This window comes from Leptosomus discolor, chromosome 11 (genome assembly GCF_034619465.1).
Source record: "Leptosomus discolor isolate bLepDis1 chromosome 11, bLepDis1.hap2, whole genome shotgun sequence".
NCBI lineage: Eukaryota > Metazoa > Chordata > Aves > Leptosomiformes > Leptosomidae > Leptosomus > Leptosomus discolor.
The window spans coordinates 3,785,368-3,811,721 of record NC_141401.1 but is presented as its reverse complement, the minus strand read 5'-3'; the positions used below and the strand labels follow the sequence as shown (position 1 = coordinate 3,811,721).

The 26,354-nt window shown below is 47.8% G+C and overlaps 1 protein-coding gene across 1 annotated transcript in view; it reads right to left on the bottom strand.

The window, feature by feature from the left end:
* Nucleotides 1-25,556, bottom strand: part of CHSY1 (chondroitin sulfate synthase 1) — a 76,302-nt gene extending 50,746 nt beyond the window's left edge. The window contains exons 1-2 of the mRNA XM_086471651.1: nt 25,267-25,556; nt 15,677-16,172 (exon numbers count right to left, since the gene is read on the bottom strand). Of these exons, the coding sequence (XP_086327777.1) occupies nt 15,677-16,172; nt 25,267-25,556 (786 nt within the window). The remainder of the gene's footprint in view (nt 1-15,676; nt 16,173-25,266) is intronic.
* Nucleotides 25,557-26,354: the final 798 nt, after the last annotated feature.

The following is a 26,354-nucleotide window of genomic DNA, read 5'->3' as shown; positions in this document are numbered from 1 at the left end:
CGGCACGTGAGCTTTCCAAGGCACAGGCTGCAGAGCACGGCCCTCTGCACTTTCCGGGCAACACGCAGACTCCCAGCAGGGACACAGCAACCCTTACGGGATTACAGACTCCACATTGCAGGGGATCAAGCACAGAAGGAATTCTCTCCACGCTGTCAGTCTGTCACCTTCAGCCCAGGACCACGCTCAGGGAATGAAAAACAACCCAAATTGGATCATACATCTAACTACAGCACCACGGGCCAACATGGATACTGCCCTAATGGGATACGGCGCCAGCAACCTCTCTGGCAGGATGGGCTCAAATCCACCGGGCAACTGGATCTAAGAAGAATGGACAATCCCATGGTTTGTTTGAAATGTTAGACACAGGTTGAATGTTAATCAGAAAGAAAAAAGTACTGATCATCAACATATCAATGGGCTCAGTTTAGCTTTCAGTGCTCATTATTGTCTGGTGTGAGATCCAGGACTGAGTCTGTACAGATATTTCCAAGTTTCAAAGTTATAGCTATGGTTTTATTCCCAAAGGCTGAAGTAGAAAGGACTGTAGCAACTCTACAAAACACTTCAGGATTTAAAAATAATAATTAAAAAAAAAAAAAAATCAACCTGCGATAGCATCATCCAAGTGACAACAGTCAGGAACAGGGCCTGGAATATTTTACAGCGATTCTGTTATATTCCAGCACACTCAAGGATATGAATATTTACTTTAGCTAACCACAAAGTGCATGAGCATGCACAGTTACACGAAAAGGGGTGCTTTCCAACACGTGGCAAATGGGGTAGTTTAACCAGAATATTAAGCGATAGCCATATTTTGCTATTATTTACCATCGAGGCACCACAAGAACCACTGGAGCTCCTTTCTTCCGCGTATAATCATCATATTGATAAAACTGGCACCAACCCCAAACTGGACACGGCTTTTTTTGTCCCACCACACAAAGAGAAGCAAACACAAAGACAACCAGTGACGTTATATTGGCTACCAAAGAAAACAAAATCCAAGCCACTGTTCTTCATTGCACACTCTCTGCTTGGACAGGAAGAAAACATACTCTAAGAAGTCACTTTCAAACCTCGGTTTTGGATAAAGACTTGACTGTTTTGCATGGTAACTAGGCATGAAATTATACCAGCTACAATGCAGGCTGCTCAGTGTTTTTTCTATGTTGGCCATCAGTCAGGTGCACGAGTGCTCCCACTTAGGTTTCACTCGGATGCCACGCCAGAACACATCCCATCAGCTTGTCACTTCAGCGCAGGATGGTTTTGCTGGCGTGCCAAAGCAGCCGAGTCTCAGAGTGCACTGCTTTCTTGGCAGGTATTCCTCCTTGCCTAGGGGAGACAGACATAGGGTAGTACTACGTCTAGAAAAAATAAGATTATTGTAGCCCATCAGATATGATTTCCGGCTTTAAGGATTAGAGCTGTGTCACAGTGAGAGCCAGGGAAAACAGCAGGTTGTTCCTTAGCTTGCACCTTGTAACATTTTACTTTTTACTTGCACTTATTTTAGACCAGCTTCCTTTCTGAAAGCGTATCTCAGTCCTTGCCCACCACACGCCCAGCTCCCGTACGCTCATTAGAGAAACTGCCTGCAACTAAGGTTAAGCACATTTTAAAATTCACATTGTCCTCACGCTCCTTAAGGAGGCAGTTTCTTCAGCAACTGCAAGTGGCTGCTTCTCTTCCACTCCCAGTGCTTCTGACCTCAACTTTTATCACTGTGTTGACCCTCTGCAAAGGTCAGCACCTGTAAAACAGCCCCCAGATTTACACAGGCAGCTGGACCCTCCCTCATGGCGATAAACTGGTTCACTTTGAGCAGCAGTTACAAAAGGAGCAACATCTGCTCCATAACCGCTCAGCAGAGCGTTGCACAAGAGCAGTTACTCTATCCGGCCTGATATTGCAAATGCCAAAGGAATTTGGTTCCCTTGTATCTCTACTCACGGGACCTCTGTTTAGAATATTTGAAATTACTTGGATTCTACCACACTAGCAAGACCCCCCCTGGGTTTCATTCTGGCTCTCTCGCTTTGGCCACCTTTCACCTTCAGGAGGTTCTTCCCCATTCCTACACTTCGCTCCCCAGTGCTGGCAAAGACTCTCATCTGCCCCTCTGCTAGCTCGAGTGCCCCCCAGCTTTATTAAGAAATCATCTTCAATGATTTCTGGGCCATAGTTCAGAGAGGCTGATGGAGAACCCCAGGTTTGTCTCTGCAGGGCTCTTCTCTTCCAGCTCAATTCGTTCACTCTGATGCCCTCTGGGAACTGAAGCAGACACGCTGATTATTTTTGCAATTTCTACCTGTGACTTTTCTGCACCTAACTGGTGGGGAGGGGACATTTCCCAAGCCTGCTTCGGGAAAAGGCCTATTCTGGCAGAAAATTCAGTTCTCCCTCTCCCTTCTAAAAACAAGTCTGCTCCTGCCTCACCTCACTTCAGCCCTGACGGTGGAATTTTAATTGAAGTGACTGGTGAAAGAGGGGAGGCAAGGTGTGGTTTGGCTGCAGGACACGGAGTCAGGACCTCTTACACTCTACACCTTGCCCTGACAGTACCTCCTCCTGTGCCCTGGGGATAACCCCGTGCCACTCGGGGAGAGCTGTTGTTCCACAGGGTAGAAGGAGCATGGGAAAGGTTTGCCAAGCGCTTTGATGCTGAAGCACAAAATTCTAGACCTGAGGTAACAGTTCCCTCGATGTACTGGGAAATCAAGTTCCTCTAAGCTTCCCTGAGAGCAAGGTCAAAACCACACTTCTTCAAGCTTGCTCAAGAATGACAGCCAGTCTAAAATTAAGTTGAAAAGTAACTTCTCACCCTCTTGTGAAAGAGGCCACAGAAAGCCTAAATGCATCTTCAAAGCCTACACAGATCTTCAAGGAGAAATACTCCCCAGAGAGGAGAGCAAGTACAGGCACATGTTCACAAGCCAGAGCTGGGCACTAACACCAGGGCCTGGGCAGGGCAGAGCTGCTGCTCCCAAGGGACAGGGACGCAGCGGTGGAACATACCATGGACCTGCCCCAAGTCACCTTTTACCACACTCGGCTACCAGATTTCAGTCTTTATCCACACTAATGCAGCAGAAGAGAACATCAACGCCAAAGCAAAAGAGCTTAACATAAAACAGGGCACATCCTTCTTGTCCTCTTCCTTTGTCCCATGAGACCTATCTCATGGTAATTTGATGAAAAATTGTTTTTCCACCAAGCTTTACTTTGAGTCAAGAAGTCAGCAGTGACAGCATCAGAATGCTATTTGGGAATGGAACTGAAGATCTGTCAGATAGCTTTGTGGAGTTAAAAACCAAAAACCAACATAGGAAACCAAACACAGGAGCCAGGAGATGTCAAACCTTAAGATGTCTGAAAGCCAAAGGAGACGAACTTCACAGATTCAGAACTCACCAGGACCTTGCCAGCTCACAGAGCCTCTTCTCCCTCCCTTCCCTACATTTCAAAAGATGAGTGTGCATTTCTGGGCAGGACTGGTTTCAGCAAAGTCTCTTTGTGAAATCAGCATGAGGACATGTGCAGGAGAAAAAAATATTGGGGGAAAAGATGGGGAAATTAATCCCAAGGTTGCAATAAAGTAAAAAAACTTTAGAAAGGCAGGAGCTTTTTCCAATTGCTAAGCACCCTGTGAAGGACAGGGGTCCCTCTGCACTGGTGCACACACTGTCTTTCAATCCAGGTCTGTCTCTCGAGCAGAAATTCAACTCACTTTTCCCCAGAGAAAGTTCCATTGTCCTGCAGCCACATTGCCAAATTCAGACTTTTAAATCAAAGTATGAAACAGAAGGATTCCAGTCCTGCTTTTAAAGGGAAAAATCTCCAGGCTACCGGTCCATCCCATAACTAACACTAGCTTTGTTCAGGGCAGGACACAGCACAGCTCCCTATCCTCAAAAGGAAAGGGAGGCAACATATAAACAACATATCACTGTACATCACAGCCTCAGAGCCTGCATTCCTCAAACAGTAACCAGTGCTAACAGTCTGAGGCACCTCTACAGATGTATAGCCAAGCAGCTATAAAAGAGCCTTTGTGCTGGCTGAACAGAAACAAGGCATTTTCTGTAAGGGAGACGGCCTTGACCACCTAGCAGAATAAACGGGGTTACACATTTCACACTTCCTCTGCACCAGGAACCACAAGGGCAGATGGCACAAAGCAGACACCGTGGGCTGGAGAAATGACCCGTTTGCTTCTGCGGGGCCACGCCAGTGATCCGGAGGAGCTGCTTACAACCAGAAGGAAGATGACACAGCCCTCATCTTCCACCTTCCTGGCAGTTCCCACGTCAGAACTGCACCGCTTGATTTGACCAGACCTGCAATTCAGCAGAGACTTGCCCCTGCGGTGGACTCCTTGCAAAAGATCATCACAATATTCACCGTCCAGAGCTCCAGACAAAGGCTTTTCATCCTAACGCTTAGACACCCAGCTCCTACTTTATATATTTTGAAATATCCTTTTCATCCTTACCCTAGTTTCCATTTCTGAAATTAGGCTAATTCTTTAAGGTTGCAGGAGCTATGGTGTTATTTTTGGCCTAGAAAAGATAAGAAACCACGTGGACTGTTTCTCCTCAGTACAAGCACAAGCAGCAAACTTCACGATTCAGCCAAACACATTATTCCATAGGATCAGAGACTGGTTCCAGTTGAGCCCAGTAAAGCGCCACAAGACAAAGTGCAACTGCAGACGTCTCTCGCAGTGACTACAGCACACATTTCAACTCTCAGGAGTCAGAGAGAGGAAAAAAAAAAGATTATTTGAAGAAGTCAAAGAAAAATTGCTCTGTCCAAAACCCAGAAAAGCCACAGCTCGCACACATTCCCAGGGAAGCAAAATCCCTGTTGCTTTATGAAATTAAATCTGCTATTGTCTCTCAGTTGTTGGTTGTTTTTCTGTTGTTGGTTTGTTTGGGGTTTTTTTTAATGAAGTTCCCCTTGGCCCAAGATGTTAGGAAGGATATAATATCAAATATGTCAGTTAAGTAATCTGTGATATGGTTAAACAAATAAGGCAAGGTAAGGTAAGGTAAGGTTTCTTGACAAATCATCTGTGATAAGGTTGAGCAAATTCCTCCTTTGTCAGGACAGCAAAGATGTGCATGCAAGGGAACAACATCCCTGCTGATCTGAACAATGAACATGAGAGAGGTATATGTTCTGGAGTCACTCTAGTCAGACAAAATTGTTTTTAGTGAAGCATCTGGTCTGAAGGCTGTATGAAACCATTAAAAAAAATTTGGGTCAGGCATTTAACCCACTCTGCACCCATAAATTGAGGGGGACTGTAGGGAAAAAGATTTATAAAAAACTCAGACCTAAGATACAGACAGATCCCCATCGAGTATGCAGAATTACGCATAATATTAATTCTCAACACCCACTTACTATGAATTTTCTTAGTCCTTTTTGAGGACAAAGAAAATTGCCCTTATGCAGAGATGCCTAGGAGTGAACTCGGCTGTCCTTTGGGCAAACGCTTCCTCTCTCTGTAAGACAGTAACATATTAAAAAGTATGGTTACAAAGGATTAAGGCAGCTCAGCAAACTAGCACTCTCTCCTGCATTCCTCACTAATACAGTGGTGACATAACCAGCCAAAACATGTAGCTTTAATTCAAATAAGGTTTAAAGAAGTTACTGCCAAGTAATTACACCCATTGAAGGCCTATGAGCAGAGGAACCTTCATTAATACTCTGCTGCTATTCTCAGAGCGCTTTTCTAACCAGTTGCACCAATCTGAAGTGGCAACCATGAACAACAGCAGGCAACAAGTTTTCAAGAACAAACTTGTGCTTGCCTTTCAGAAAGCAGGCTGACACAAGGTCTGAGCATAGCCAGGAGGACAGCATGCAAGGACGCAGCAGCCACATGCTGGCTGCCTACTCAGAAAGACTGGGGCAACCCAAAGGTCGATGAGTTTTCTGGTAACGTGCTGCTTCATTCTGCTGATAACACGCTTTTCTTTGCGGCTGGAAGAAGGCAACAGTAGCACTTCTGGAACAGCAAGCAGCTTTCTATGACCCTTTTCTGCTTTCTCATGAGCTGCTGGCTGAGTCCAAACTATAGGTTCCCATTTATTTCATTGCTAATCCTAGCTTCTGTCTAAGAACCTGTGCTTAATCCACAAAGAGTACTGGATGCTCCTGAAGACTACTTCCAAGAACAAAAATACAGCACTCACCTGCAGCTCCCTAAAGCCATTCAGTAGGAAGGATTAAACCCAGAGACCTGGATGGAGCTTAGATCCAGCAGGCATGACCCTACCTGTGCTCTCTTCATTTTACAAGAGCATGTCACACCTTCTCCTAAACCTCTAAGGTGGTGGCTCTAAGGCAGTGGCTCTAGGAGCCTCATCTCACAGCTCTGCACAAACTTTTAGGGCTCCCATCCTGTACTGATGTGTGCTCTCAGCTATACACTGGAACAGATGCTAAACGAAGCAGTTTGCCCTAGCGATGCTCCCAGGACATCAGACCACCAAGCACAGAAGCTGATCGCTGGAGCTTCATCTACGCTGCAGCCCTGGGAGCAGGTCACTGCCAGCAGCGCAGGTAAAAATAGCACCACACATACCACAAAGCCTGCCATGAAGCAGAAAAACTGCTGGGGTACTTACCTGGCCAAGAGAGCTTGCCCTAGTGGCTTTCCTCTCAACAGCAGTACTTCACATCAGTGTATAACACTGCAGTGTGGACAAAGTATAAATGGATACACGGCCTTTTCCTCTTCAAAGAGTCTTAAAAACCACTTTGGGTCCTTCATAGCAATTTAAATTACATGCAGGCTTTGACTCTTTTACTGACGTCACCATTATCACACAACCTGCAAGTAACTGGCATGAAGCTCAACTGGTTCTGAAGACTCCCCAATAAGAGCCAGTCACAACTTTCACTTTTGCTTCATTATTGTAACAGTACTTTTAACTTGCTCAAAACACATCTGAAAGAACGACTGACAACTAACTTGCTTTCTCTGAGGACACCAGCAGAAATTCACTTTTATGTAAGAAAGTAACCAGAACTCAATCAGTTCTGCAAGGACCCCCAAATACACTTTCAGCTGAAACTTCAGGATTTAAGAGAACAAAACCAGTTAGTTCCCCAAACCCTTCCAATTATGTTCCAAACTTCTTTGTGACACATAAAGGTCATTTTGGTCTAGGCATGCAGGAAGATAATCCCCACCCTTCAGGCAATCAGGATTTCTGGCAAGATTTTAAGAGGTCTCCAGCTGATAACCATGAAAGTTCACACCGCCAGGAGTCCAGATAAGCTTTTAACACAGGAAATTAGTGCTAAAAGGTTTTAATCATTTTAAGGATCAATTAAAGATAGTGCAACAGTCCAGCAAAGTAGAACTAAGTTCTCTGCTCCAAATCAGATGGTTTTAGAACACAAAACAGCAGCAGCAGCTCTTCAGCCAGGAAGTGCCTACAGGAAATGAGGTTAGACAAATCCTGGACAATTAATCCTCCGTGCAGTCAGATTAATACTCACACCATCCGCAGAGCCATCAGACAACAGCACAGAGCATCGAGTTAAACTGCTACCTGCCTGCTGCAAGGACTAGGCGTTGCAGGTTGTCATCTTGCATCTTCCCTGTTCATCCACGAACCAATGGTTCTCCCACCACAGGCTAAAAAGCCCGGCTCCTTACTGACATATGTGAAGTCCACTTGGGAAGACTCCAGATACGCAGTTCTCACTAGTAATCGCAGTTGCAAGCTATAAAAAAAGAAACATGGCAGCACACTGAATACCCTCTCTTGCCTTGTCAGCACTGGGGACCGCAAAGTCCATCGAGGACAATGACTTTAGAAGCAGGCAACTGGGAGGCAAAAGAGGAATTGGCAGTTCCTGGGCTGAGGTGAGGAGTCACCTGGTGTTAACAGCTCTTTTCAATTTATCTCCCAACACCAGCAGCAGACCAGTGACTGCAAAAACGGTGAACTGGCAAAATATAATTGTAGAGATCACAAACACATCCTCAGAGAGTGCCCAAGTACCCCATCAGCCCAGAGAACAGGGACATGCTCAGGGAGAAGCTGCTCAGTGCTGTGTCAAGGCAGAGTTAGCCTGCTTTGTGCTATTTCCTCCAAAAGCATCAAGAAAAGCTTTTGCAGCCGGTTAGTGCTACACACAGATACGACTGGCTCTGACCACTGTCTAAAACAACTCATTATCTGTGTTCATTCATTCAAAGTCCAAAAGAAAATGTTTTACACTAAATTGTTTTTATAAAAGTAACAAAAATTTATTACATCAAAACCCATCATATCCACCCATTTAAAAGAGCCACCTTTTGTTTCTTCTCTATAATAATTCAGTTGTTTTACTTAAAAACCCCAAATATTTCTCAAAACACCATACTCCAAGTATCACACAGCTAGCACTGAAAGCATTTGAGCTGAATGCGTTTCTACCATCCCTTTGGTGACCTCAGCTAGTTTATATTAAGCCCCTTCCCCACATCAGCACTTCATTTCTATTTCCCATCACCAAACAAGTCTGGCTTTTCTCTCCCATGCTTACAGGCTCTTGACACCTCCACACTGCTGGCACTTTGAGCTGTGCACAGAACTTGGCTTTAATAGATCGAGGGGAGAAAAGCAAATATTCTCTAGAAATTTACATAATTAACAACGCTACCACCACCACCCCAAAACGTTCAGGTCACAGTTACTCTCTACTTAACAGATCAGCTAAAAACTTCCATACTGAGAGCCCCAGATGAAGACACTTCGTGTCCCATTCAGCTAAGAAAGAATTTATTTTTTTTTTTTTACTGTCTAGTCACATGGGACATTTCACAGATTCTGTTTATACAGAGGTAGCCATGAAGTGGTTTATTCCCCCACCCTCACCTTTTATACACAGAGATAAGCCCTAAATAAAACGCAAAAGGGAACTCGCAAACATAAAGTTTGGTCAGACATAATTGATCCATGTGAGATAACTGACTAACAGAGGTATCACCAGGTTTTATATTGATTAGGTTTGGAATTTAACCATGTCCCTCCAAGGTCTCCAGTCAGGTGGGCTTCACCTGCAAGAGGCGGTGCAGGGTGCAGCTCTGATCACAGCACGTCATTTCCTCCAAGTACTGAGCCTCGCAGACCCAGCAAGCCATAAAGCAAGAATCTACCCTGCAAAAGGTAGATTTCCCATCAGTTCAGAAGAGAAAAATACATTAGAAAGCTTCTGGTCTCAGACTTACCTCCCTCTGCCTATCCCCATTGCTGCTCAACAGAACAAACTCAAATCCTCAAGTATCTTCTGTGTGCCTTAATTAAGAAACTGGGATGATCAGCTATTTTATTAGAGTTCTTTGTCCTGTCATGCAATGAAGGATTAGCCTTTCCTGACTTGTCCTCAAGATAATAACTAATCCTGATGGCTCCCTAAACTCAACAGGCTGCACAGATCCTAATTTCTATCTGAACCTCTGCAATTCAAGACGACAATAATGAGAAAAAAAAAAGCAATACTTCGGTTTGCTGGATTCATGGCTGAAGCTTCCTTAGAGTCTGCACGACACCACCGAAGTCCCCATTTCAGCAACCCTCAGCTTAGGCATTAGATCAAGTCATTCAGCTAACTAGGGACAGATTAACCATGCGCTCACAAAAACTAGGTCAGTCTCAAACAGTCTCTATAGCCTGAAAAGGCATGTACATGTAAGCATGAATCACAGAGTCTTCTCTTTTAAAATGATGGCCAGCAGAAAGCCAGCGAGATCCAGACTCGAGTAACTCTGGTACAGCGCTCAACGCTATATACAAAGTGGTTCTTGATTTCTACAACAAATGAGAAAACTTTTGCCAACCTCAGTTAAGAAAAGACTTGGTGATGTCAAGTTTTCCCCCTTCGAAATATTTGGTTCTCCAATATTTAATTATTTTCTGAAGTGAAAGACCTAGGTCAGGACTTGGGTGCAGATCTGAGATCCGTCTCCTATTCCAGTCCCTCCCAACCCACACCTTGGTTTCACAAACCCAAACTGCTGCCTTTACTCTCTCCTTTGACCTCTCTGCCCTCCTCCTCAGCAAACACTGCTACTAAAATTAGACGACAGTGGTCATACCACAGTGCCTCCCCTACGGTCATCACAGACTCCCTGTCACAGTCTCACACTGAGCCCCATGCATCACCTTCCCTGCCCAGATAATGCCCTTCTCTAGTCTTACCTGTCTCTCCTCTGACAAAATGCCATTCCTCATTACCTTCATGAAGCTCAATCTCCATCCATCCCCAGAATGGATGGCTGCCCACTTCCAACTTACTCTGAAGCCAAAAAGACATTTCTGAAGTGTTTCAAAGATAAAACTTGGTGCTTAAGAAAAGATGATTTATAAACATCCACCCTAAAACACTGGGCATGCTTCTACCCTCCCTCTCACACACCCCCGTGCCATTTGTATCACACATTTCCTGGATGAAGGGATGCAGTGAGCTACACACAGGGTGAGATAAGGCATCTGCTGCTGCCAGGGTTTGCCAAGTTCATAGAATCGTAGAATCACAGAATGGTTTGGGTTGGAAAGGACCTCAAAGATCATCTAGTTCCAACCCCCCTGCCATGGGCAGGGACACCTTCCACTAGACCAGGTTGCTCAAAGCCTCATCCAGCAACCTGGTTCCAGTTCCTGTGCTCTGTCTTCAAAAAAAAAACCATACAAGCTTTGAAGCCGGGACAATATATATGTATGAGAGCATCTGATTTCAGAAGTGCTGCTGGATGCTCCCACCACAAAGACAAGTAGAGTCTTACAGCTGCTGCCTGGAGTCCAAGGCAAGGGTTCCCAGAGCAAGAGCGACCAAACATCACAGTCCAATCCCACTGACCCCCACAGACTGCGGTGAGCTGAGGTGCTTCCGAGCACCCTGTGCCCAAAGCACCTTCTCACAGAGCCCATCCTGCCCTGCTCCAAGATGTTCAGCTTTGCTGCTGAAGTCGCTGTGTGCTGTGCGCCATACGTTAGCCAGCTACAAACAGCCTGAATCTCCTTTTTGTTAACGAAGGAAGGTTCTTTCTCAGAGGATAAAGCAAGGGAACTGAAGGTTAGCGGTTAACAGTTGCATCTGTCCCCAGCCTTTCAGTTCTGATCAATCGCTGCAGGATTTTCATCTTTTCTTGACTTCTGGCTATCTTACAGAAACACATAAACTTCAGTTTTGCCCATGGGAGAGTCCATTCCAGAAACAGTATGTTCTGGCACTGCCAATGTACTTGGCAGATATAACGTGCACTTCAAGGGCTTTCCTAACTTCAGTGAAATTTCAGAGTAGCAATTATCTTCAATTACTCCAGATGAAAGACCACACAAAACGTTCACTCAAATCCCCCTTCTCCCAGAAGCCCCCCGCTACCTCTAGTCACCACTGCCCTACTTTTTCCCTCACCAACACCCAAAAGGTTGGACCTACCCTTCCTTGATGCTCATGTTTCCCGATGGGATCACTCCCTTTGTCATAGCTTCTTTTCCATGTATATTATTAAAAATCCTGTCTCACTTCAGGACGCTTAAGACTACTCGTTGTAGTTTTAAGGAAAGCACTGCCGCCTCCCCACAGACACACGTGCTGCTTCTTACCTAATTTCTCCCACTACCTCACTCAGAACAGAAGGAAAACCAGACAAAACATCTGGGCACTTGCACCAGCAGGTAGATGTAGCATAAGATGCTCTGTTGAATCCAGATGTTTCCACTGCGCTGTAGGACACAAAGTGGTCAGTATCACCTGAAAGCAATGTGTGTCAGAGGGGTTTTATTGCTGAAGAAATTAATGGGAGATTTATCAGCACTGCCTTGATTTCTAGCAGCTACAAAGAGCTTGTATTAAAGTTACCAGAGCAATTAAGGCGAGGATATTAATCACAAATTAGAACAATACTCAGCAGCAGCAGCTATGAAACAAGGCTGGAACAACACTAAGCTACAGAGCGATGGCTTCGTAATTCAGATGCATTTAAAGGAAACATTAGACTCAAAGTGAAAACTGAGATCAACGGTACATCGGGATCACTTAAATCACAAATGAGAGAGCTTGTCATCAAAGCTGAAACCTGCTCTCGGGCTGACCAGCCAAGACCAAGCATGGCAGCACACGAGAACACAAAATTAGCATGTCTCTGCGATCCACGCAAGATGAACTAGAAGAACTACTGGCAGGAGGAAACAAGATAAGGAAGGACACTTAAATATACAAACTTTTTCTGAGAAAAACACTCAGCAGCATGCCAGAAGTTCAAAATACCACTATTCACTAGAAATGCAGGATCACTTCCTAGCAAAGTTCAGGACAAGCCTTTTGTCCTCCTCCAAGAGGAAGGGCTGCGCTCTATATCGCTTCATAAACTGTCAAGCTCCCATCTGTACGCTTCAGACATTTCACAGCTCCATTCTTTTCATTATTTTTTTCTTCCAATTTGCTGCATAAAAATCATAGCTTTGGCTGCTCCACCCTATAGAGGGCTGAGTTTTACAGCTATTTGTCAAATAGCAGTAACAGTCTCCGTTTTGTTTTTACAATGATGATAATCCTTGCCATAAAGAACTTGCATTTTAAGAGGCATGTCTCATCTGTGACTCACTCGACCTGTGTCAAGCAAGGCAATAGCTGCAAGCCTGGTCACAGGAGCCTAAAATCCATCATGGGCTGCAAACTGCTCCTAAAGCAGCGGCCTGGGTGCGTCAGCTGAAGCTCCCCAGAGCCCAGGGAGCTTCACTTCTCCTCCAGCTTGCCCATACTGTTGCTGCCTTTTTTCTTGGGTGAGGTGAAACAGGAAGCCCAAAGAACCGTGGTGTCAATTCCTTTCCTGTATTTGCTGAAAAGCTACTGACGGCAGGAAGAGCGTGGACAAATCTTTACAAGTCTTGAACCGGGCAATAACCGGTGCCACTAATGAAGTGGTCTAAGAGGCACCGCAGAGAGCAGCAAAGTGACAGAAACACAGGAAGGGGGGAAAAAAAAGGGTTTTGAGACAGACTGCTGTGAGCAGAAAAAAAAAACACAGAGCCAGGCCTGGAGACGTATTTGGGCACACCACCAGAGCCAGAGCCAGGGAAGATGAGCAGCACAGTAAAGACATTGTGGGATCCTAAAATCAGAGAAAGGGGGCAGTGACAGTCATGGAGATGAGTAAAACAACTCTGGGCACAGAGCCCACTGCAAGAACAGTGCAAGGGGAAAAAAAAAAAACCCACTCACACTAAGGTCCGGCAGGGCATTCCATGTCGGAGATGCTAAAAACAAAAACCAAAGAGCCGGGGGTGACTGCAAAGACCTGAGCTCCTCGTTTGTGCTGCCACTTGAGACTCGCCAGAATAGGAAGGACAGGAAGCGAAGGAGAAGTTTGAGGTTTGGGTTTTCTGAGGCCAACGCCGCTTTGTTCGCCGAGCCTCATGCTGTCACTGCTTCCCTTTCGACAGGAATTGTGAAGAATGCGGTGGCTGTGTCCCAGCAGAGTAGGCACAGATAAACTTTTTGCTGTCACAAGCTCACTGAAATACAACACTTTGCAATTCACTTACAGTGGCCTGTTACTTGATGTTCATGAACATACAAGACATGGAAAACGGCGCTTTTACACCAGGCTTTCCTAACGCAGCTGTTACGACAGCTGTGTTATTTCACACAGCTATTGCTTTATCTTAAATAAAATACCAGGCACATTTAATCTAGTTGTCTGGGCAATGAGAAGACCAGATCAAAAAAAGGAAAAGATGGCAGGTTTTTAAATTGAAAAGCCTCCACTAAATGAGAGTGGACCTATTCCTCGCAGAAGCAGCGGGCTTTCATCACCGAAACTCTTCCCTCTCTCCCAAACAGCTGAACCTTAACATCTCACACTCATGGGTTACTTCTGAACATCTTATCGTTTATACACTTCACACAAACCAATTTTAAGCAATTCATGGCACTTGGGAGCATCCAGTGCTACAAATAATTTAACGGAAGCTGATCAAACAAAACTGATTTTGAGAAAAGCCCAATCTAATTCTGTCAGATAGCATTCCTAGTGCAGTTGTGTGCTACTGTTAGCTATTTCAAGCCAAAATTTGATCACAATGAATTTAGGAGGTCTTTGACAATTTCAGTAGGACTAAAATGCTGACCTTCACTAAGTTACCAAATGCCACATGCTATAGGCATTCATATCAGAAGTTACTTCAACTCAGAATCTCTAGAGTAAAAATTTTATGCTGCTAAACACTGTGGAAAAAGTTACTGACTCCTTATGAACGGCTAACCACGACGCTGGCAATACATAAACTAGTTCCAGGTCTGTAAGCAGGGAACACGGAGAGCCAATGTTAGTCCAGAAAGTCTTTATGCACAAAAGATACGACTTAATTACTGCACCCAAAATCCTCCTTCCCCTTCCTCAGAGGTTTTCCCGTCACTGAACTGTGAACTGAAACGAAGCAACAGCTTTTGGGGGCAGAAATTCAGTGTCAGAAGCTTAACACAAGCCTTTGCCAGTGAAAGAGCAGGTCAGCAGCAGGATCTGTTGTCACCTGTGACCACACTTCCTCTGTCACACAGGCAGAAGAATCCCCCTCTTTACCACATCTCATGAAAGGACAAAGCGATAGTTGTGTACAAGTCATAAATGTCTGCGTAAAAGACAAACTCTTCACACTCTCTTCTGCTCTCAACTTGTCCCTTATTTCTAAGACAGACCCACCAGCATTTTCCCTGGTACTGGAGGAGAAACTGCAGCTCAAGAGCACCAGCTGTTTTCGATCAGACAGTCTGTAAACACCCAGGACTCACTTCAAAGAGCCCAGCGCACCAGGCAGAAGCCCCCCTCACCCCTGGGAGCAGCCACCAGCCCCCGCCATCCAGCAGGAAGAGCAGCAGGAAACTCTGCCACAAGCAGGCTGGGGACTCTCTCATTCTTTTTTTTTTCTCCCAAGATGCCAAATTCGCAGCCACACCAGCGTGGGCAGACCCTGAGGTTCGGTGTAAGTTTGGTGGCTTGTCTCTGCTGACGTCAAGGACCTGCTGAGCAGGCGTCTGCAGGATGGGGCTGCCAGCAGCTTGGGCTGCTGGCAGGCTGGGAAGCAGCTCAGTGCGCAGGGTGACAGTGCCAGCCACTGTGAGACATCTCTGCCACGGCTGTAGTTCGGGGAAAAAAAAACTGTCACCGTCATGGCAAACACCTGTCAGCCTTGCACACTTCAACTGCAGTAAGAAACACAGTAAAGGTATCATCTGTTTTCCACACTGACACCATTTCATACCCAGCTAAAGAAGATTAAAGAGGCTCGGACAGTCAAGACTGCAGGGACTCGTGGCCATTTTGATTTAAGGTTACTCCCTTTCTCTCTAAATAAACATATCCGTTATGAATGATGAATGTTCCTCCCCCTACCCCAACGTGCCCAGTGTCAAGCTCCATTTCCCTTCTTACTGTTGCACTTCCATATTTGCGTAGGTCTTTCCCAGGGTGGCACTTGTAGGAAACAAAGAGCGCAGAAACTGTACAGTTGGACGGTCAAGTTGCAAAGGGAGGTGAGCTCTGGAGGAGCTGCTGTGCCGTACAACAGCAATCCCCTGCTGCCAGCCTCTCCCTCCCTCTCCTCTATCTCCCTCAAACCACACACCTCGTTCTCCACGCCCTTGTCCTTACCTCATAGGACCACACACACTGCACTCCCGCAAACCTCCGTACGCATCTTCCCACTTCCACGTCCTCGTGGGTGGTGTACATCTCTCGCAGGCACTCGCCAATGTGGGGCACCATTCTCCGCAGGACTTCCCGGCTCATGATCACTCCTGGTCCCCCCATGCAGAAGTTCTCGCCTGGTTCCAGCGCCAGCTTCCCCATCTCCTCTGTGGTGCCGAGCCCAGTCTGCCCAAGAAAGAGGGGCTCGCTGCTGTTCAAACTCCTGAGGAAGTTCTCCAGTTTGTCCCCTTTGATGTAAACGTCATCGTCAGCTCTCATAAACCATTCGTATTTGTCCAAGTAGTGGTCATGCATGTATTTGAGCATCATGAAAGATTTCTTCTGGGGTGGGTAAGAGTCATCTACACCTGGAAGCGGCACGATGGGGATGGGAATAGAGGTGTCCGAACCCTCGCTGGAGAAGAATTCAACCTTGCCAGGAATGGTTTTGGACCACGTTCTAGATTGAAAAAGACAATAAGGACCAATTAAGTATGCAAACCAAGACGGGCAGAGAGCACTAGCAGAGTCCACTCAAAGGAACTACACCTCATCTGCTTTACAAATTTTCTTTTTAAACGCCTTGAAGGGTTACTTTTTTCCATGCAAATGAGGACATTCACATGGCACACTGAGCAACTGGTATAACACATGAAAAATTCTGACATGACAAGCATCCAAATATCATTCCTGCATCTCTGGTAGAAAAATAACGCAATAGAAGTAGTTCACTAGTGGCAGGCAGAATTTCTTAAGGACGCTCAGTATTGGTCTAACAGCTATTTGTCAGAAGATACAGAGCGAAGCCAAGGGAGCCGAGATGGGCAAACAATTCACATACAACTGGATTTAATGCTTCCAAAGCTTCCCTGCAAGTTATTCAGCATCATACCCACCTTCCATTCCCTCTAAGCCCCACAAAAGCTCAAATGTGCATTCAGAAGTACTGAGTTCCAGAGAGTAAATAAATACAAATTTCACACGAATTTGGGAGGAATCAGTATCCTGTGGGAAACCAACCAAACAGCAACTTCTCCAGATGCTATGTGGAGAAGCATGTAGGGCTTTGACAGAAGTAAAACGCTCCTCCTGCCTGTTTGCAACAGCCGGAGAAGCAGAGAGGTAGCAACAGTAACCTCAAATGGGTCTGCCCATACCAGCAAAGGACTAACAGAAAAGTAGTCCTAAGAGACCCATGCAAAACACGTAATCCCAACAGATGACCTGGTGTTACCAACACCCGCGCCCCCAGGAGCTTTCCACGCAGTTCAGACCAGATTTCAGTAGAGAGGAACATCACAAAAGAGGAGCCTTTTCTGTGCGAAGCAGCACAGCAACCACATCTGCTCCACACCTTCCGTGCTCCTCTCTGCCAAATCCAACCCATCTGCGTGGGCAAACTGGGTCACTTATATTGCAGGAAGAGACGTAGGATGATTCCTCAAGGCAGACTGCAGAACACTTAACCTCCTCCAGGGAGGATTTTCAATCGTGTAACTCTTACAGCCTTGCCCTAAAAAGTAGGACTTTTAAGCTTTCAGTACCACTTTCTCAAATTATACCTGGGAAAAAGCAGACTTCATGTATCCTTCACAGAAAACTATCTTCCTTGGTAATCCAACAGGTTTTGCCCCTTTTTGTACAGGGGGAGAATATTTTCCAATTATGTTTGGTGATTATGCTCAGAACATAGCCTACATTCAAAGCTGAATGTGAAAACACTCTCAAGGTAAAGGACAGAGTATTCCCTTAATGCATCACTGTCACTTTCAGCAGATGCCTCTCAACATAGGTTTCTTGCCAAAAGCAGAGCAGATTTTGCGCAGTACAGACCATCTGAAATTTGAATTCTCCAGAATTAGCTACCATACAAAGTCTGAAATGTAAAAATATTGCAGAAGAATTATTCCTTAAGTTCCACTAGGAAATGCAAAGGTATTTAACTAGTACCAACTAAGTCAACACCTTAACAATTACACACTAATTCACCTTTGTACAACGAATATCGCCCAATTACTTTAAAAGCTTTGCCTTGTGGAATTCTTACTGCCATGGGTAGTGTTTCATGGGAAAACTTTAGATCCCAGCTTCCCAGAAGAGCACAGCCAATGGAAACATTCCTGTTGACTTCACAACAGAGGTGACAAGGCCTTCAGTCATCAGTGATGCAATCAATGCACGGTACTAGTGGTTATAATGTCACATTCTGTTAAGGCATTAAAAACTGCCCATTTTAAAACGACGTGCTCATATCTTGAACTTTCACTAACTATTAAGGAAGTTCTGCTGTTTATCTTCTGACACCCACACTCCACATACAAATCATCTGGTCTAAATACAGCTCAGCTCATGCACTGTGACCAGTTCAGCTTCAGGTGGACCAAGGACACCTCCCAGACAATCACCAGGTGAAGTTATAAGCTAAAGTCTTAGGGAAATTTCTGTTTATTGACTTTTTTTATTCAAAAGCAAACAATGAATTTTCAGACTTGCTCTTGACACCCTGAAAGATCTGCCTTTGTAATGACCACAAACTATGGACAACACAGGATGTCTTCTATTACTCTAAGCTTTAGCTCCTTCCTGGACTCTTGAGGAGCAGTCTGCAACCCTTTTTTTTCTTTACATCACCACCCCTTCTGTTGGTTCCCGGTTTAAATTTACTCCCTGCTTTTCAACCAGGTACCCTCACCTCAGGATTCCCCTAAGCATTGTCAAGAGAAGAGCTCCTAGTCAATGGAGAATGAACAAAATGCACGTACACCCATAAACCCTGGCACGTTTGACGCCCAGTCCTCATATTGCATTAAACCCCTCAGCTCAAAGCCAGTTTGACCCCACCTTTTCATGGATCCGGGACATCTTTAACCTTCATACTAAACCAGGAGTAAACCAGAGACATATTCCTGCATACACGGGGGGGGGGGGGGGGGGCACAACGCACACAGAAAGACCATGCCCTAACGATAACCAGACCTCAAGGATCAGTGTGCGGCTCGGGTCAGCACCACAACGTTACTTCAGCCTTGGGATCCCATGTTGACCATGCCCCAGCACAGCCTGACTAAGCCTTTGCTCATTTCCTGCGACAACGCGAGGACGAGACAACTTGCCGTGCGATTTGCGACTGCGGCTTTGAGCATTTGTTCAAACTCAGGATGAAATATGCTCCCACACAGAAAAACTGCCTGAGTGTCTGTGGCAACGCGAGCGCTGCTCAGCAGAGGCTGAAACAATGGGAGTCACCATGTGCTGCTCCTTATGTCTAAGCCACAGCTCGCTGCTCGATGCAGCCCTTTTTTGAGGAGAGAATACAGAAAGAACAGTTTGCTCAGGAAACACGTTGTTGCACTCAGCCAAAGAAGCCAAACCACAGATTGCAAGCTGAACTTTAAGTACCTTCTTCTGACCCCAGCTATCAGCAGAACTAAGGACTGGTAAAAATGCAGGGGTGAATTCTGATCAAAGCTACTTTCAACTTTTTTATCCAATATTGGAAAGAATCAGACCTGGCTCAATCACACGCGATTCTGCAGATAACTGGCTCTGTTAACAGCTACGTTTCTTGCCCATCCTCCCACCTCCAGTCCAGTTTACTGCGTCTGCTCTCAGGTTATGGCCAGCAACCTGACCCCTTCAGCTCCTTAGGCACAGAGCTCTTGTCTCAACACCTTCCTACTTCTGTGGCCCCACCAGCACCCACTCCCACCAGCTGACACTGCCTTCCTGGTCAAGGGTTCTCTAATGTAAGACTTGCAGATTGTATCTGCAAACGAATTGTATATTTAACAGTAAAAAAAAACAACGGAAAAGATTTCTAGCGAAACTTGACGCCCTCCTTCCCTCCAGAAGGGCTCCCTGTCACCCTCAGCTGTTTAAAGGAAATGTGGTCACAACATTTCTGTCACCAGACTCCTGTATGTACACCTGCAGAGACCACCTCCACTGCCGTGATCGCTGGTGGCCTCAGCCAGCTTAAGACCATTCTGACTCTGTCCAGAGAGAAGTATCAGGTTCTGAACACAACTGATACGGGTACTGAACTGGTCATTTAAAAACCCCGCAACTAAACTGCTCTGACAGATCCCAACCTTATCTCCTCCGTGTAATCTGAATCTGCTCGGTTAAACAGGAGGATGGGCACGAACTAGGACGGCAAGGCTCTCCATTACCTTCCCCAGGAGCAGCGCTGAAAACACGCGTGACAGCGTGCGACCTGGTTTCTCTCAGGGCACATAACTCCAACAAGGTAGAAGCTAGCATTGACAAGGGAATCCAAGTGCAATTTAAACAAACATGAACACAGAAGAACTAGGTAACGCTTCCTTAGAAGAAACCTCTTAGCAGAGGACATTAGAACTGCTCCAGTATTGGTGGCTACCAAGTTCGTTTTGCCATCCCTTAAGTGGTTTTGCTCACTAGGTAGCCTATGCATACCCTAATCTGAGCGAGCCACAAGCAAACTGGGTGCAAAGATTTTGTGACAGCTGGTACAGGTATTCATGTAACACAGAAAACTGTGCTAAAAAATCCCAGTACTTGCTAAAAATTGACCACTACTATAGTCACCAAATGTTGTCATAAGTAATTTCTTCATTTAAGAAGTTTAAAAAGCATAGCTTTGAGCAGGAGGAGCACAGATCTGGAATGTTCTCTCTTCAGTTTCCAGTGTTTATTATTTATTTGTATTACCTTGCTTTGTCATCAGCTCTGCAGACTCAGCAGAAGCATAGTCAGTGGTGTTATGCAGACAGTCCTCCCTTTGTAGAGACCCAAACTGGAGACGATTACAAAAAACATATTTGTTTTTTTGACTGCAGCTCGGGAACCTCCTTAGAGGAGATCAGAGAAACCCCTTGAAGTTTTGAGAGACAGTCACCTTGCAGAATTATGCTGAAGAAAATAATAATTTGTGAAGAACTCTGCAAGGTAACGGACCTAAAAGGCTGTTCTTGACTACAAGGTTCAGCTAAATTTCATGTTGAACTAGGGCTAGTTTTGCGTAACTGTTCTTCAAGGTCCCATCTTTCCAGCAACGCTTGCTACAGGGGAAGCCATGAACCACAGCTCAGACAGGAGAACTGAGCCCGGAAACCAGCCCACTGCTCCTGCACGTGGTACTGCAGATGACCATCACGACAGGCCAGAAAAACAAGCTGTTTTTTTAAAAAATTTCCAGACAGGTTTAAAAGATCCTGTCAGATCTGCAACACAGAATTCAGATTTTGAGGGAGAGTTCCTTTCAAATTTTTGCAGGACAGCTTGATATCTAGCTTCAACGGAGAACCCAAGCAGTTTCCACAGCTCAATTAAACTCCTCCAATTTAAAGTGATGCCAGTTTCCTGCCCATGGATATCCATCCCCCTTTCTTGTGGAAACAGGGACAGAAATGGATCCATCATCCGTAGGCACACCGATACTCAGTGGGTCAGACTAAGATCACAGCCCAAGTGTCCCAGAGGTCTGGGCCATATGGCTATTTTGGGGTATGTAGGTGACTTCATATCTCCTTATCTCCCCTTATCTCCTTACCCTTATCCTGTATCTGCATCAATGCAGTTGCTCTCACTGTATTTTTTTTAATATTGTTCCTTAAACATTCTTGCAAATTTTAGGTAACTGCTTGGAAAGCCCAAGTATGTCATACTTCTCCTAGAGGATACAAGAGCAGGACACACCCGAGTTCTCACTATTGCAATACTGCAGTATGACATACACATTAAGCAAAACATGTATTGTGCTGTCACGATGTTCAAAGTCACTTCACCTCCTCCCAAGAGGCAAGAGTGCACGCTCCACAATCCATTCTATTACCTCACTAGCAAGTAGAAAGCACCAAAACCCACGATCACCCAACAGCCTCAGCCCAGGCTCTGAATTTAAAAGAAGCACAAAAATGTGTTTTGCATTACACTTCTGCAGCAGCTAGCGCAGCCTTAGACAGATAATACAAACTCCTTTAGACCCCAAATCCTTCTGGCTGCCTTTCACTTAAGCTTTTCCAGGCACTCAGGTATTTAGATTCCAGTGCAGTCTGTTTCCTATAAGCCACCATGAACAGTGTGGCACCACGTTTGAAATGGAGCCTCCCGAAGGGCACCCTTCTGCTGCGGGAGCGGGAAGGCTTAGCACCAGCCCCAGCATCGCTTGAGGTCCTCGTACGTGCGGCCTCGTAGCGCTTCAGGGTGCTGTGGGGACTGTCCCAAACTGGGAAGTACTGCGGCTGTGTTCCTGCAGAGATAACTGCCAAAGGAACAATCTCTGACATCTCGCCATTAACTGCATTCACACTAGTCTCCTGCCACGTTTCCCAGGAAATCTAGTTGCTACGCAAAGAAAGGAAAAAAAAAGAAAAGGGTTAACTGCCTGATATTTCTGTTTCTGAGACAGCAGACTTAAATCTTCTGGGAGATTGCTTATTCCCATCCTCTCCTTCCTGCAGCTCTTTTAGGACAACTCCCCTCAAAACCATTAGCACATATTGTTGCACTTTCCCTGCACCCCAGCCATACCTTAACTCCTTCCTGCACGGCTCTTTTCCTGACTATTTCTTGTCCTTTGATGTGACCCCGCAGTTTCTGCTGCTACACTCCACCGCCCTCCTGGAAGGGAAGCTCTGCTAACCTGGCTGTCAGACGCAATAACTGCTGAAGCTACAAATCTTCCCTCCGAAAACCTGTAGATCTAAAGCTTATTCTCCGCCTCGCAGAGTACAAAAGCACGACTGTTTCAAAGAGCCGGCGTCTCCTGAAAAATCCAGCAGGCCCGTTTTGCCTTGCAGTGGTCATTTTGCTCATGATTGATGTTCAGGAAGTGGATTGCTTCCCCTCTTGTTAGACCCTATCTGGATTCACAGCAGCAAGGATCAGCAAATGCTTTCCGCTCCGGTCCCTTTTAGCTGTGTCTGTAAATAGCCTTTGAGCCACAGCAATTTGGAGGTATTCAGCCTCTGAATCCCTAATTCCTTTCAGCGCTCTGGCTAGCGTGGTATCAAGGCTCTGCACACGCTGCCACCCCGGGAATGCCTTGCTAGCAGCTTCCCATTTCACTCGCTGTGCCAGCGATTCAGCTCACCAGGATGCTTTGTCAATGTAGTAATCCCAGCAATTGTCTGCCTGAGTACTTCATGGCAATCAAAAGCCATTTAAGATTTCAGGTTTGTCTTCCTCTTCCCTCCTCCCCACCTTCCCCCGAAGATGTCTTCCTGTCACCAGGACATCAGCTCCTTTCTTTTAACAACGGAGGTGAGAAAAAAGCATTTAGCCCTACCGCAACGTTAAGAGGTCTTTTTATTCATCCCTTCCGAGAGCGGGCATCATCTCTAGAGGTTAAACCAAAATAGCAGCGCAGTAAAAAGCGATGCTCAGCTCTCCTTCTGAGGGCTGAAGGAGCCCGATTCCATTAGCTACATTTGCTAAGTTGTGTCTTTAGCCATTTTTGTGTGTGAGCAGATGTTGCAGATCTGGTTCTGTAAACCCAGCGCTCCCACAGCACGGGACTGTTCAGCAAGCACGGGCAAAGCCAAGGACGAGAATCCTCCCCACACCAGCGAAGTGAAATGCTCCACAACTAACACCCATCTCTGGGGCAATTTGTAATAAATTTCCCTTTCTTGAAGCAAAATCTGATGGATGCTAGACACACTATTCTGCCATAAAACCTGTTACTTGATGCCCCAACACGACTCCAGCCTTTCTGTATGTAAATGTAAATTACATGCCTCATAAGATTTGCAATCCAAAATGCTCCGTCCCACACGGTGAAGAACACATAACCCTGAAGAAACAGATTCTTTCACCCATTTCAAAGCATCAATCACGCACTTTCTGTAACTTAATTACAGGTCTAGTGCTGAAAGAAGGAATTAAGTTTCCATTAAAACCATCGTTGGTGCACAATATGCTTCAGATGGCCCAAATTAACCAATTTTACTGCATTTGAGGCTGATACAAAGAGAGCTATCCTTTCCCAAAACCAGAGCTGGGCAGGGGGAGGAGGAGGAGACAGTCCGTCACACACAGTTTTGCCATCCTGTTCTTACTGGGCAACAGGGCCAAGTACTTTTCAACCTAGGCAGGCAGGAGACGGAGAAGGGTTTGTTCCAGTACAAGACTAAAGGGGATGTTTTATTAGAGAAAGATCCACCCCAGAGCTCCTGGCTGCTCCTCTGACGGCACTAGCTGTGCAGCGCTCAATCGGAGCCGGGGTATACCCGAGCTGACATTTTAGCTCTTAACTCTTTCAGATTTTCCCAAGCAGGCTTCCCGCGCAGCCTCCCAGCACTGCCTGCTGGCACGAACGCCGGAGCAATAAGCATATTTCAGCAGAGCGGAGAGTTTCTCCAAAGCCACAGACACGTCTCTCACAGGAGAGATGATTATTCTGACTCTGCCAAGGCTTTGGACAGAAGTCCCGTTACCACGCGGTGCTCGTGGCCATACCCAGCTACGGCTGGAGACCATGCCGCAGGCTACGGCGAGCGGTGCAAAGCACAAAGATTGTCCCTGCTCCAAAAATAGGTGTACTCAGGTAATTAACACACGGCTCAGAGACCCCCGGTTCCTGTGCTAGCTTCCCCAGCCCGAAGCGAGGAGCGTCTCACCCAAGCTGACTTTCCCCATCCGAGCCGTTTCGCTACCTGGACCAGCCTCAGCGACTGCTGCGGTGAGCGGAGGCCGATTTTACTCTTTGTTCCCAGATGCATTTTCTGAGTCTCGTTTCCAAGCACACACTCTCAGCGCAGGGGTCTGGTTTTTTCCCTTATCCAGGGGGTTACAGTGGTCTCCAAACTTTATTATTGCCAGGCTTCTCTTCAGAAGCGGCAGCCAAGAACTGCACCAGCGGGATGCCCAAGGTATGAGCGTTGAGGGAAGCGCTTCGATGACCGAGTCTCCCCCAGTGACCAGTGGTGGGTGCCCCCTCGCTATGGAGGGGCCGCCTGACCCTCAGGCAAGACCACTGGGTCTGTCAGGCAAGACCACTTGGTCCATCTGCCAGGTACCAGCTCAACCAGACCATGTGAGAGCGTCAACGTGACCCAGCTCGACCCCTTAGGTCTCCACCAACCTGTCCAAGCAGTGGAAGAGAGCTCGGGGCACCTCTCTGCCCTCATCCTACAACCCAGCCCGGCCGCCCAGAGAGCGCCCCAAGTTGCCGCCCACCCTGCGCCAGGGCTAGTGCGAGAAGACCCGGGTCTGAGTGTGCCCTGAGGGACACCCCCCCCAGCCTTTGGCTCGTTCACACCTGCCCCGGGGAAGGGCAAGAGGGCCCCGGGCCGGCGGGGGGATCCGGGCCGCAAGGGCCCCGCCGAGGGAGACCTCCCGCCGGCGGGCTTTTACCTCAGCCGCTCCTCAGGGGAAACGGCCGTGCCGAGAGCCGAGCCCCGCCGAACCGAGCCGAGCCCAACCGAACCGAGCCGAGTCGAGCCGAGCCCAACCGAACCGAGCGTGGGCGAACCCAGCCGAGCCGACCCGAACCCAGCCGAGCCGACCCCATCCCAACCGAAAGCAGCCAGGCGGAACAGCCGCCCCTCGCCACCCCCCACCCCGCTCACCGGTGGGCGGCCACGGCGCGGCTCTGCAGGTACTTCTGCGCCGTCATGACCCCCACGAAGAGAAAGCTCTGGGCCGGCGGGCCGGGGCGGCGCGGCGGGGGAACAGCAGCAGCGGCGGCGGCGGCAGCAGCAGCGGGCGGCGGGCGGCAGCCCTGCGGGCGGGCTCGGCGGGGCCGCGCCGCCGCCGCCAGCTCGGAGGCGCGGGGCAGGACGAGGCGCGAGGCGAGCACGAAGCCCAGCACCAGCCCCAGCAGGACGCTGAGCCAGGCGCGGCGGCCGCGGCCCGCCATGCCCGCCCGGCGCCGCGCCGCGCAGGCCCCAGCGCGGCTCCTCACAGCGCCGCCGCCCCGCGCTGCGCCGCCGCCGCCAGCCGCGCCGTGTCGCCCAGCGCCGCCATGGGGGGAAGGGGCAGGGACGGGAAGCGGAGGGGAGGGAGGGGAGGAGAAGGGAAAGGGGCGCCCGCCTCCCCGGCCCTGCCCCCTCGGCACAGGCGCCGTGTGCGGCGCTTTGCCCCGCCGACCGTGGCCCCGCCCGGCCGCCGAGCAGCCCCTGACCCCCCTCGCCTAACCGCCGCGCTGGCGCACCGGGGGGGGGGGGGGGGATCAGGGGCCCTGGGGTGGGGAGGGGGGACCGAGACCGGGGATGTGACCCCGCGACGGGGACCGGCTCCCAAAGGGCCACCCTGGAGCGGGACCGCAGGGCAGGGACCGGCACCTGGACCAAGCGCCCCGCGCAGGGAACCGGGAGCCTGAGCCAGCATCCCACCCTGGGACCCCAGAACCTTAGCCCAGACTGAGAGGCTGGGGCAGGAGCCCGAGAGAGCTTGGGTGCTCAGGTCCTAGGACAGGGACAAAGACCCTGGACAGAACCCCAGGACGGGGACCCCAGCCCAGCACCCTGCTGTGACACCCCAGGTCAGGATCCCGGCTCAGGAGCTGGCACTGGGACTCCAGCCCAGCCCTTCGGACCAGGATGGGAAGGCACTGGGAGACTGGTACCCTGACCTAGGACAGGCACCAGGTGTCCATGGCCGGTGGGAGAAATCCATCACCCATCCGCGCAGAGACCCAACACGGCTCACACCAAGC